At 46.5% G+C, this 13,701-nt stretch overlaps 1 protein-coding gene across 4 annotated transcripts in view; it reads right to left on the bottom strand.

Moving 5' to 3' along the window:
• Positions 1-2,766: 2,766 nt before the first annotated feature.
• Positions 2,767-13,701, bottom strand: part of GATA3 (GATA binding protein 3) — a 29,419-nt gene continuing 18,484 nt past the window's right edge. For 3 of the 4 annotated variants that reach the window (XM_031444756.2, XM_031444755.2, XM_031444754.2), the window contains exons 4-6: positions 13,517-13,662; positions 8,762-8,887; positions 2,767-4,940 (exon numbers count right to left, since the gene is read on the bottom strand). In XM_031444756.2, coding sequence (XP_031300616.1) covers positions 4,656-4,940; positions 8,762-8,887; positions 13,517-13,662 — 557 coding nt within the window. In that variant the 3' untranslated portion in view covers positions 2,767-4,655. The remainder of the gene's footprint in view (positions 4,941-8,761; positions 8,888-13,516; positions 13,663-13,701) is intronic. The other variant, XM_031444758.2, reaches the window with a different exon arrangement.

Genomic DNA, 13,701 nt, shown 5'->3' with positions numbered 1-13,701 from the left:
CTCGCCCGCCTCTGGCGGCACAGCCGAGTGCTTTGTAATGCGTGTCTTTTGTTTCCCGGAGACCCGAGGGGGTGGGGGAGGGCAGGGGGGCGGCTGGGGGGAGTGGGCCGGCCCTCCAAATCCCCACGCCGAGCTGTGCACACAGACATGACAGGGGATTGTAAAAACGCACCACAAACAATGTGGCTAATGGACCAGGATCCCCTGCAAAGAAGGTCAAGGGTGAGCGAGGAAGAGCTCAGAGAAACCAGAATCTCAACAGAGCACCCCAAAAGGACCCACTTTGGGGGATCATCAGTCTCCTTCCTCTGCTGCTCCCCTTCTCAGAAGAGAAAGAGAGACAGAGAGGACACAAGGAAAGAGAAAGGCTGGACGCTGGCTATCTCCCTGGGATAGGCTGTAAGCAATTCAGGCAGAATTTCTTTACACAATGGATGAGTGAAATACGAACCGGGCTGCCAGCATCAGCAGGTCCAGCAAGTCCTGCGTATTCCACCCAAGAGGGCCCTGGACACATTTCAGAAAGAGCAGGGGCTCTGCAGGCTGGGACACTAACTCCCGTCCCGGGGTGACAGTCACACAAGTTAATTTGGGTTTCACGAGGTGGGCGTGGACCTACCCCAGCCCATCTGGAATCTTCTGAACCACTAGCACTCCAGGCTCTTAAAACCACCCCCGGTCAAAATTCTAACCAGGGCTGTGAGGACGTCTTTCTTAATAAAGGATGCTCTTAAAAAAAAAATGGAATTATGGTGTTCTTCTTTTCCAATGGGTCTTAGACATCATCTCTTCTAATTATGCAGATAAAAGCCCAGCCCCGGAAGAAATCCAGCAAATGGTCTCAGGTCACTCTGCCCAGGGGTGACAGAATCGGAAATGAAACCCAGACTCCTCTAAGACAGTGGTGGTCAGATGTTTCAAATGATCAATGAATTTCTCTGAATTCTGGGGTTTTCCCTCTATTGGGCTTTTGCAAAGAAGTGCAGACATGTCCCAAATGGAGGGTATATTCGCACCGCTTGAGCAAGATGGGATAAACAAAGAGGAAAATGGTTTTCAGAAGTTCTTTTCATTTGAAAGTGCAGGAAGGGGTTGGTGTGTTACTCGGCTGTTTTGGATCCTGGATTAAAATGTTTTGTTCTGTGGATAAAACTCTAACCTAAAATGCTGTCATTCAAATGTTTTCTTTGGACGTTTTTGTGATTTTTAAATTTTTAATTAAAAAAATTTCTTTCATCTCTGCTTAGCTTGGAAATTGAAGGCAATTTTTCTACAGGAGTCAATAGTACCTGCTGCCCAGGAAGCATCACAAAAATGGTTTGAGGATCTGGGGGGGATTTGGGATGGATCTGTGGTGGAGGATAGGGGATGGGACACAAGGGAACTGGAGTCATAATGCTTTTAAAGCTTTGTGGTATAAACAGGACAGCTTCCCATGGTGAGGAACATAGCAGAGGCAGGAGCAGATGGAGTTTGAGTTTCTGAATTTGAATTTTGTGAACAGGTGTTTTACTAAATTCAGGTCCGAGATGCATTACCTGGGAAGAATTTGCTCCCTTCACACAGCTTCCCGACTGAGGAGATACTAAGATGAACTCCTGCGATGGGGAATCAGCTTTACAAATAATTCTCACCTCTTAGAAAGGTTTAGAAAATCGACCTTGCTCTCCGCAGGCAGGCTCTGGGTGTCCCCACTTGTGTCAGGGCTTCTGTCTGTCTGGTGACCGAGCCAGGGGCCCCGTTAGGGACCTCACCACAGTTCACAGTGTTCTTTATAAAGGGGAATAACCTGTAAATGTCACAAAGACTAAGACACAGGAGCCTAGGTTTCTCTGTTGCCTAATCTGCTTCTTTTTTTTTTCCAAAAAAAAAAAAAAAAGTGATTTTTAAATGGACTTCAACCTAGATACTCAATAGATGTTTGTTGAATCAACGAAGGAAACGCTTACATTCAAAATTTTTACATCAGGAACGTCTGCCATTAGATACATAAGAGGAGTTTGTAAATAGCAAAACTGTTCAATCACGGTCGTTTGGTTTTTTTTCTACTATGGTGGCTTTTAAAATGTGTTAAAGAAATAATCCACACTTGCACATATATTCCCCAGGATGAGCTAAATGCAACTATTTCAAAAGTGAGGCAGGACAGACTGAAAATGAAGGAGGGATACAATTTACTCAAAGGCATTTGCGAGCATTTTAGATCTACAATCGTGTTCTGCCTTTCAAGATGAAGCTCTCTTTCGTGTCGCTGTTTTAGTGGGTCATAACTTTTTAAGTGAAGAAAAAAGAACAAAACTATTGAAGCCATGAAAACATATGATAACATTCTAAAGAAGAAACTGGGTAATTGTTACATATATATGTATTTTTTTAATCTTTTGCATCATCTTCTAGAAATACCTTAGAATGTTAAAACCATGTACAGGATGATAAGATGACATTTGTCTACAGAAGGAACAGGATCAAATATGCTAAAGCACCTAAAACAAAATGTAGCTAAAGTCTTGAGTTTGGGATTTTTCTACGTGTGGCCCCCTCCCCGCCCTTCTCCCACCCCAAGAATGTCAAGAATTTGAACTCCCTGTTCTGAAGGTGAAAGGGCATTAACTCAAATCTGTTCGTGAAGGAGAGAAGTGGCAAATGTCGAACCATTGGAACGATCTGATAAAACCTCCCCAGTTTAAGACGGCCATGGACCAGAACTGCCTTGGGTGCATCACACGTGACCGGAAACCACGTCCGAAATTAGGAACCAGTCAGATCTTCATTTGCAACTCAGTAATTCTCTACTTCTTTATTTCAACATTTAGCTTTAGGTTGGAAATATTTGCTAAGAAAGCAAAGAGGCGATTAACAGAGATTTTCAAATGTGTGCCGGGGTTACACATTCTGTCAACAGAGCGAAAGGAAACTATACAGCATAAGTTACAAAACGGTTATTTCACTTTTCGCAAACATTCCAATAAACCCTTCACTGTGCTGCTATTCGACAGCAGAAAAGCAAAACAGAAATGAACTCAAGAGCCAGCCCAGCTCCTGGACATCTCGCAGAAAACCAAGAGGAAGCCGCCAGCGGCAGTCCACCCGTGAATCTCAAAGAGGAAATCTCCCCACTTCTCCTGCGAGAAGACTGTCTCCTCGAGGTGACACAGGCAGAGGGCACTGCAGCGCACGAGGGGACCAGGGAAGTTACTCCGGCCCCAGGATCCATGCCTCTGGGCTGCATTGCAAACTCCAAAGATGCCCGGTTTCCCAAAGGAACCGATGTTGACTCTCTGGGGTTTGCCTTTACCTCTGAATGAACACCTTAACCTGTTTGGACTTTGTGGCTTTTGTTTTGATTGGTTTAAACACCTTTTTTTTTTTTCCCCCTTAAATTAACTACAGCTCCTCGATTCTCTAAGAGCTTGGCCACCACTCCTGATACAATGTTATCTCGTTGCTTTTAAATAGTTTCACTTTATTATTTATTTGTATATTATTATTCCAACAGACTGCATGAAAGGCAGTGATCACTAACACAGAACACAGCAGGCGCTAACATTCAGCCAGGCTGTTCTCAGGACCCGCTCTGGCGGGTCTGAGCCGCTGACATGCACGCTGGTAGCTTGCAACACCGCTACCTTCACAGCGCAGGCTGCGGGCGGAGTGGGCGACAGGACAGGTGCCGCTGTACCCTTAGAAGCTATGTAATAAATACCATAAAAAAAAAAAAAAAAGCAAAAGTCAGCCCTCCAGAGCACAACCACCTTAGGTCGACTGAATGTCACCTAGTTTCTTCAATCGAAAACAGAGCGAGAAGGAAAATGTTCAAACAAAAACAAAAGAGGGGAAAAAAAGCAGTTCTTAACACTAGCAGTAAATAAACTTGTACAACAGTTCAATCTGTATAACATGATGAAATAAATCTACATCTTTTCTTATTTTGGTGCTTTGAATTATACATACAAACAACAATTACAGGGACTTGTTCACCAAGCGTGCGGGCCTGGAAGTCTCTCCGAGTCCCCCCTCCGGCAGCAGGTGAGCGCTGCCCCGCCGCCCAGAGCGGAGGGATTTCCTGGGCAGAGACCCACCGCTTTGAACAAATGATTTGCCTACAACTTTTTTCTTTTTTTTTTTCCTTTTTTTTTTTTTTCTCTTAATGCATCAAACAACTGTGACCAGTGAAAGGCAAAAAATCCCTGGCAGTTTGTCCATTTGGATATCAGACCTAGTTTCTCTTAATTTCCACCCTTTATTTTCCCCCGTATTCCTTAAAATTCCTGGCGTCCTTCACGCCTTCCTGACAGCGACTCGGATGCAGTCAAGTCCTCTTCTTCCAAGTACAGGATTTCTTACAATATAAGTTATATGCAGTGTTCAGCAATTCTTTTTTTTTCTTTTTTCTTTTTTTTTCACAGCACTAGAGAGACCCTGTTAAGTAGGGAAACGCGAGTCTGAATGGCTTTATTCACAAATGGGATCCAGGTTCGGGGCACACAGACACCGCAGCGGGCTCCTCTGTCAAAGTGGCGAATGTCATTTTGCTTTCTGACTTCGAAAACAGGTATCCGTCCGATTTCAGCTTCCTGGTACCGCTCCTGGAAAACTCACGTCGGAGGGGCCAGAGGGGTTCTCGCCCGGAGACCTCTAAGCGTCGAGCAGAGGCTCTAACCCATGGCGGTGACCATACTGGAAGGGTGATGAGGTCCGAAGGAGAGACTGGACGGTGGGTGCATCGGCGTGGGCGTGGTCAGCATGTGGCTGGAGTGGCTGAACGGTGAGATGTGGCTGAGCGAAGACATGTGTCTGGAGAGGGCGGCGGGGTTGAACGAGCTGCTCTTGGGGAAGTCCTCCAGCGTGTCGTGCACCTTTTTGCACTTTTTGGATTTGCTAGACATTTTTCGGTTTCGGGTCTGGATGCCTTCCTTCTTCATAGTCAGGGGTCTGTTAATCTGAACAAAGATCAATTTTTTTTTTTTACTTTTTTTTTGGCTGGCTCTGAAATGGTGCAGGCTTTCACACTGCCGACACCGGTTCCCCTGCCTGCCCCAGACCAGGGGTCTACTCTCAGGGGCCCCTTCTTCACAGAGCCCTGCAGGCGAGGTCTGCAGTGGGCTTCTGACCGTCAGCCTCCATCGGTTTCAGAAACCAGGAGACCAAGGGCAAGGTGTTCCAAGCAGAGGTTATTAATCATGTTCATCCAATCACTTGTGGGAAAGTTTGCCTCGGGGGACTTTGTGTCCCTGAGGACCACATTCTAGAGACCCACCCAAGATGGTTGTACTTCTCTGGTACCTAAAATATAATAGCTTGTCTTCTTCCACTAGAATCACCTTAGAACAATTCATGAGAATGGAAGCAAGGGAGGAATTTTCAAGAGGGAAATAGTATCTTATCTACTGGTCCTGTGTTGTGACTTTGGAAGCTGCAAGGTAACCGATCTTAAGTGTTTCAGTCCAACTGCCTTGAGAAGCGAGGACTGCTTCCCTCTTCAAAGTAACTTCTGGTTGCCTCTCTCCTACCAGTCTTTTTGCAACAAGAGATGCTGTGAAATCTTGCCCTGAAATTTTACGTTCTGGGGTCATCCTTTACTAAAACGTGTCTTTCCAAAAGGTGGTGTCCTGCCCACGTGTACCAGCTGTGATGACCGAAAGTGGCGATCTCTCCTGGTCCTGGTAATCTGCTTCTAACCAGACACACAGCTAAACCAACCAATCGACAAGAACGTAACGTCCGCCGAGGGGACGGAGAGTACCCTGCGAGCCCTCTCGTCCTAACAATCAAAGACCACAAATGAAGCAGAGTGACAAGGCAGAGGCCAGCATCCGCTGTAAAGATCGCTCATCTCCCGTCTCTCTTCCCAACAAGCCTCATTGGGTTTATTTTGAATATACACTCGCTTTTTGTGGGGTGGAGGGCAGAACCAAGAGAAGGGACTCGACCAAGCAAACTGAGATCACGCCCCACCATGATTCAGAATCAGATTGACCTCAAGTGGGGCCACCTGCCCTGTAAAGCAGACCGCACATCTGGACCTGCTTCCAGGGAAATGTGGCAAAGGAGGGGACGTCAGGGTCTCAGTCCTTCCTGACTCCTGGGGGAAATAAACAACTTCTTCCTCCAGGGTCCTCAAGGCTGGAGAAAGAAGCAAGGTTCTCCTGGCTCTGGGATCTGCCTGTCTGCTCCAAGTGCTAGAAAACACTAGTCGAGGAAGAGAGAATCCACTAACCAACAGGGCTGGGCGGCTGACAGCACTTCTGGGAGCAGCAAACCCACAGCTTCCTGGGGCTGAGCTGGGAGAGGTCACCTGGAGAGGGTCCAGAGCCACTCGGTGGGGCTGACACCTGCTTCCGCCCCTCGCCCGGGAAGGCAACGTGAGTGACGGCAGAGGAGGAAAAGGTCGTTGCCAAAGAACCTTTCAGGGTTCCTTCCTCAAAGTTATAATCAAGATAAAGATGCAGCCTACAGAGGTGGTAGAAATCTACCGTCACATCAAATCTCCCCAAGATAGCGTCTAGACACACGGCTCTTTGCACTGATACCTAGATATACTGAGCGGCTATCTAAGTATAATATCTAGTTACACAGATAGCCACACAAACCCAGATAACTAGTCTCAACACTGATACGGAGATAGGTAGTTATCTACACACCTAGATAAGCAGACAGGAACTAACTCAGGGCATCCAGTACAGGTCTCGAGATGGGCAGGACTAAACACAACAAGATGAGGATGCTAATAGGTTATTATCTCTCATTAAGCCCAAGGTGAATCGCCTCCTTTGGGGACTTCTTACTAAACCAGAGAAGGCAGAAAAAAACCACTGGAGTTGGCGAGTAACTTTCCATCTCCCAGCCACCAGGGCCCAACCACGACATCGGTAGCTAATTAAGAAGAGGGTGGGAGGGAGTCGTGATGAGGGTTCCCTGACTTTTCTCTGATTTAATGAGAAATTCGTATACTTCAGAAATATCTGCTTTTGAGATTGGACACAATTGAGACCATAGTTCACTGAGGCCAAGGAGTCCAAGAAATTTAGAGCTGGTTCGTTTCTCATAATTCCTATACGTCTATGGAAATAGGAAAGAAATACACACACATGCATTCATTCCTTTGACTAGAACTCTGGTATATTCTAAAATGAGGAGGTGCTTACTCTCCCCTGGTTCCCACTGGTCCTGGAGCTGCTGGCCTCCCCGGAAGGCCTTTCATATTTGGAAATCGGTACTGGCCCTTCCACCTCATCGGCCATGTGACTTGCTTCTCTGAGTCATAATTTCTTCAAGTAAAACGAAAATAAAGGCCATTTCCGCCCTGCTACCTCATGGGACTGTTGGAGGCTCAAATGTAATCAAGCAACATGAAAGTTCTTTGAAAACCATAAATGACAGCCCCAAAATCATTTTATGGGCTGTGCCGATGACTGGCTAACTCATAAACTCTAAGGCCCCGAAGCTTCCAGATTTTCATCGCAAACCGTCTTCTCTCCCCGGCACTTCCCCAAAGTGAAACCCGGCCTGGCGTTTCATTGATGATAAAATGTATATAAACCGCAGTCCGAGGGTCTGGGGGGAGACACGATCAATCCTAGTAAGACCCTGGTTCCACCAGCGCCCACCCTGCACGAGGGCCGTGCCAAGGGCAGGGACGCGCAGGCAGGGAGGGGAGGGTCACAGGCTTCCGGGAATCAGCTCACTCCCAGGACGCACAATAGGACTGGGTTGCGGGGGTCACCCTGGGAAGTTCTCCTGTGACTCAAAAAATCTAACCAGGAAAGCTTCCGCCCCAATTCCTAGGCGTTCCTGGGCAAGACAAGTTGGCCACCAGAATGGCCACGAGCGAAAACCTCTGCCTTTGCACTCCCGGACTTTACCAATGCCAGACTGGCAAAGAGACATTAAGTGAATCAGACAGAGCCAGAGATTAGGTCTGAGAGAGACTGAGAAAGAGAGAGAGAGACAGATGGAGAGAAAATTCTTTCTCTAGGATTAACATAAACCTCCAGGGTTATGACCTGTCAGCCAGAGTTGCTGCAGACAAAAAAAACTGAATTTTTTTTTTGACGTAAAGATGTTGCGAAATGGGAGGACCCCAAGTTGAAAGTTTAAAACCGACACAGCCCAGCCCATGCGGCCAGGTGACACTGATGGTGCTGCTAATACGCTACGGAAGGAGAAGGGCGCTCGTCCCCCTGGCGAGGATGACCGCCGTCCGCTCGCGGCAGTTCTCCCGCTTCGGACAAAGTCGTCAGGTGGCAGCTCTCCGACATTCCATCTCACGTGTTTTACACAGAGAATCCATCTAAAATTCACAGCACGGGTCAAGCCAAGGCCCTCTCTCTACCCCTCGGTCACTAAATCAGCCCTAAAGCCCTATGCAGTGCAGTACAATCTTATTTGCTTTTCTCTTTCGCTCTCTGGTTCACTTTTTTTTTTTTTCTGCAGAAAGTTGAAAAACGCAAGGAAACATCAAAACATGACGGGTGACTCTTTCGGTTTTCCGAAGGGAAGACTGTTTTTCCCCTTAAAAACCCAGACCAGGCACATCTTGCTTCCAGCACATGCTGAGGGGCAGGGTCGTCCTGTTTGAAACCCTTCAGTCTCAGCAAGGCTGCTGAGTACTTTCCTACACTGGGGGTCCGTCCCCCTGCAGTGACTCTTCTGAGCCCCGTTAGCGGGCGATGCCATTGAGAAGGGGACCAGGGAAGAGGGACGCTGCGCACTGGGTATCAGCAGAGGGCGGCCGTTCGGGCGGGTCCCCGGGGAAACTTACATTGTGCAGTTTGTAGTACAGCCCGCAGGCGTTGCAGACGGGGTCTCCGTTGGCATTTCTTCTCCAGAGAGTCGTGGTTGTGGTTTGACAGTTTGCACAAGACGTACCTGCCCTTCTTGCTGCCGACTGGGGAGTGGGGAGAGAGGAGAGGGTAAAATCAAAACAAACGTTAAAGGGGTTTGCAGAGCTATCGAGACCAACTTTAAAAAAAAAAAATTATCATTGAAATCAAAACTAGCAAGTGGCCCACATGAAAGTACTAAAGATCCCCAAAAGCTGCCTCAAGAAGAAAAATACAGTTGATCCACCAGCAGAGGAGCGGATCGGACTGTGGTCCGGTGGTCCGAGGGTGGCCTGCTGTCCCCCGGGAAGAATTCGGGAGGAGCAGAAAGCTGCCGCCACCTCTCCGACACAAAGAGCCCCTCCCTCCCTCTCCAAGTTTGCCAGATGTTTAATTCTTGTAAGTCGCAATTTTGAAAGAACCAGACTGGTTTTGGTACCAGGCCCTCGGTGGCTTTCTTGGCCAGGCCCCCAGGAAGTCTCTTTCCAAGAGTCTCAGTCCTCAAGGAGGCCCCTTGCCATCACAACAGACTCAGAGCAAGGAAGAGCAAACTCAAGCATCAGAAGCACTTTCTGGATCCCAAACAGAGAAAGAGAGGATGAGAAGGAGGACAGAGCAATAACAGAAGAAAACGTCTGTGTGGGTGTGTGGCCGGCACACGTAGGAGGCACCAAAGTGAACAAACATCCTACGTGAACCAGACCCCAGCCAGTCTGCCGCGGTCCTCACTGTGCACCGCCCACGACTTCAGATTCGGTGGCTCATGGTGACCGCCATCTTCCTTCTCCTGGGGTGGCTTTTGGTGAACGAGACATACTGAGAAGAACAAGGAATCCTGCAAGTCAACAGGAACCCTGGCCCCGCTCCTACCTTCATCTCATTTCACCTTCTTGAAAGTAGGTATTTGCTATCTGATGTTCACCGAGCAGGATGGTTGCAGGTCAGATGTCAGCCCCAGCCTGAGTTTTAATTATTTGATGGTGTCACTGCTTTCATTTCCTTCAAGAGGGGGATGTTTCTTTTGCTTTTCAATGGACTTAAATGTATATGGGGATGGTTCCCTCTGTCCGTAAGTTTAAAAAAAAAACTTAAGCTCAAAAATTTTGGAAAGAAAACAGATTTGGGTCACTTCTAACACACATCTCTCTCACCTCCTCACTCTCTGCCCCACAACATAAAAAGGAAAATCTCAACTGCAAAATTACTTCTGTCCCTGGACTCAAAAACATTATCAAAGGCAAGAGAAGGAGAAAGAATTCAGCTGGTCTTTATCTGTGATCAAGAAAATTCTGGCAAGTTTACAAAAGCACGGACCAGAAACTACAGGGACCACGCTCACTTTTCCATCAATATTTTATCCAGCAAGATTTCAGTCAAACACCCGAAACGGCCAGATATGAAAACCCAGTGGCAATTCTGAATTAACCAGGCTGGTTCCCTTCCCTTCAAAGCTGCTAAATTGTCCCATAGAGATGCTCCCCTTTCCTACAGGCTTAAATTGTAGAGCTATGGCTTAAAAAAAAAAAAAACTAATTATTTTCTGTGCCCTGAGAAACTAAAATTGAACAACAGCCCTTATCCATCATCGTTGAGAAGGTCCTACTTTTGGGCTGTCGGTTTTGAAAATAATTCACTGCAGTCCAAGAGGGCTGCCCCTCACCCCACCTGCCTCTGGCCACCTGCCTTTATGAAATGTGACCATTTAAGACTTAACTGTTGCTCCTGGATCCTCCTGGGGAGAAGATGACATAGAAAATCGGTGCTGCAGGATTGTGACAATTAGATTATCATGGGATGATTATTATCAGCCTGGACTGTTTTTCCCTCTTTAAAAGAAATGCTCGGATAGAGCAGACTAATAGCCACTCAAGCACCAGGTTTCCCAGCCCAGCAGCTGCAAAGGGGTGGAACAAACCCATCATGCCAACCAGTAAAATAAAAGTTCTGAAGAACAAGGTTCCTGGTACGGCCCTTGGCAGCGTATTGACAGTAACGCAAATACTGCCAGGTTCAGGCTTCGTGTGAATTTATATAGAAGTTCTACAAGCTGCACTGTTCGGTTCACCCACAGGAGACAACGTTTATTAATAAAGCAAGCTAGTCATGAGACATAGGAAAACCCTGCAACAGGAGGGAAAGAACTCGATAGGTCTTCCCACTCCTCTTTCCTGCGTGAGTTGACTCACAGTTAGATATGCATCTTATGGAAGAGAGGAAGAGATATGAGGGGCGGAGTGGTCTGCTGCACATCTGCAAATGTGCAAAAGCAGAAATAGCAAACTGGAGAGACAGAGCTGGGAAGAAGGGACAGGAAATATAGAAAAGAAGAAAAAGAAAGTTCTAGGTATTCAAAAGTCAAATATATCTAAGGGCTAAAAGAAAATACATATATATATATATATATATATATTTATCCTGAATGAGTCCCAAGTGTGAATTCTATGGAACTAAAAATATAAAACCACCCAAAACAGATGAGTAAGAAAGAGCTTAACGTGTGACAGCCAATGAACTCTAGAATTAAAAGCAACTCTACTCAGACTTGTAGAGATTTCTTATGAAAGGTGAATGAAGACAAAATTATATAAAATGCAAGTGGAGCCCTCCTGTGCAATCTACCCAGGCAGAAGACACCCCAAGAAAACACCACATGCACTCCCGCCCATCACCCAGACAACTACAGGATCTTAGACTTCTCTGTTCTCTCTTTCCCGCTTCACGTTTACCTTAAAAAAAAAAAAAAAAACCAAACAGCCCAATTATAATGGTATCATGACTTATTTTAACAAGAAGGTTTCTGTTGTTACTTTTCTTCCCTTTTTTTCTTTTCTTTTCTTTTTCTCTTTTTCCCCCCCTAAGGCCAGGTTTTGAGTGATTCAGAACATTCTTTTGTGGTGTGATCATATTCATTCTGTGCTAACACCTCCAGCCATTTTTTTTTCAAACAGTCTTGTTCTGATCCGTTCAAACATCTTGATGTTTAGGTTGGGGAAGCTGAGTTGTTGTGTATGAGTTATCTCCAGAGCTCAGATATCCGGCAGCTTTTTCCTAGGAAGTTAGCTTTGCACATGAGAGAAAGGGTGGGGGGGAGCCAAAGAGTACGGGGACGAGTCGGGGGAGGTTCTCGAAAGCTGGAGAAGTGGGCAGAGATCAGGAAGAGTAAAGCCTTGAGACCTAGGAGTGCCAAAAATTAAAGTCACATGGGCACGGCCATCCCTAGAAAGTTTTTCCTTCTTCCCAAGAGGGTGTGAAAGGTGTTGATTTGCATTAAAATCTGCTGGGGAAGACGAATATTCTTTAAAAAAGAATACAGAGAGTTTGGCAAAGCATAAATACAAAACAGAAACAGACTGATAGACATAGAATACAAACTTGTGGTTGCCAAGGGGGCGGGGGTGGGAAGGGACAGACTGGGATTTCAAAATGTAGAATAGATAAACAAGATTATACTGTATAGCACAGGGAAATATATACAAGATCTTGTGGTAGCTCACAGTGAAAAAAATGTGACAATGAAAATATATATGTTCATGTATAACTGAAAAATTGTGCTCTACACTGGAATTTGACACAACATTGTAAAATGATTATAAATCAATAAAAAATGTTTAAAAAAAAAGAATACAGAGGGTTTGGGGTTTTCCCCCACTCCCATCTTACAATTTGATGGATGGTACTTTATCCATTGTTAATCTGCATGGGGAAACTCCGCCCCTCCCTCAGCTTGGTGAATGTCATCACCACAAAAAGCATTTTGATCTTTTGACTGTGGTTACCGTCCTCATTTGCCAAACCTGCTTTTATTTGTCTGTTATGTAGGCTTGCTGTTCGGCCTGGCCTGAGGTTCCAAAGACAAGTTTGCAAAGGAGCCTCTCCTGCTAGTTTTCCTTATAAACGCTTGCTAGTGCCCGGTTTTCTCAAGTATTCCTTGGGGGGGAGGATGTCAAGAGGGTTAAGAAGGGAAAAGAAGGGGGGCCACAGGAGGAAAGCATCACCTCACTGGCAGGATTTCGAAGGGAAAGTAAGACCAGACACTAGGGGAGACCAAGAGGCAGGAAGGAGCCACGCGATCTTCCCCACGGGAATCAACCTGTGGGGATTCCTCAACTCTTTAGACCAAGAAAGAAGAAAACCTCCATTAAATCCAATGTCTGCTGCTTGTGAAATGCAGTGAAGCGGCCCCATCCATCTTAAAGCGCTGGCCTGTGAGATGTCATCCCTGGTTCTAAGGCAGCCCTGAGACTGTCATCGCCTCCTAGGAGCCTGCTTGTACTATTTCAGGAACAAGTTCTGGATGGCACCTGGGACATTCCATCCCCGCACTAAATTCCTCCGCGAAACTGGGATTTATCAATCCACCTTAAATCAGCCAGCCGGGTCCTCTTAAAGCAATCACACTCTGTTAGCCAATACACTTACATAACCCAGAAGTCAGCACCCTTAAAAACTTGATAAGTGACTTAAGAACCATGGAGGGGAAGAGAGAAGAAAGAGAGAGAGAGAGAGCGTAATTTTCTGCATATCTAATTTGGGAAAAAGAAAACAAAGGTGGGAGGAAAAGACTGTCCCAAGCAAGCTGACACGATTTTGAGCTGCCCTGCCTATTTCCTGCAGAAAGCGCTCCTTCCTGAAGAGAGGAAATTAAAGACACTGAATGGACGGTGTTGGATCAGTGCTTCCCGAGGACAACTCACCAGCCTTCGCTTGGGCTTGATCAGGGGTCGGTTCTGCCCGTTCATCTTGTGGTAGAGCCCGCAGGCATTGCACAGATAGTGGCCGGTGCCATCTCGTCGCCACAGTGGGGTGGACGTCGCCCCGCAGTTCACACACTCCCTGCCTTCTAGAAACAAGATTGGACATCAGTCACTTACGGAGGGCA

This window comes from Camelus dromedarius, chromosome 26 (genome assembly GCF_036321535.1).
Source record: "Camelus dromedarius isolate mCamDro1 chromosome 26, mCamDro1.pat, whole genome shotgun sequence".
Classification (NCBI taxonomy): Eukaryota; Metazoa; Chordata; class Mammalia; order Artiodactyla; family Camelidae; genus Camelus; species Camelus dromedarius.
This window is presented reverse-complemented; position numbering and strand designations above follow the sequence as displayed.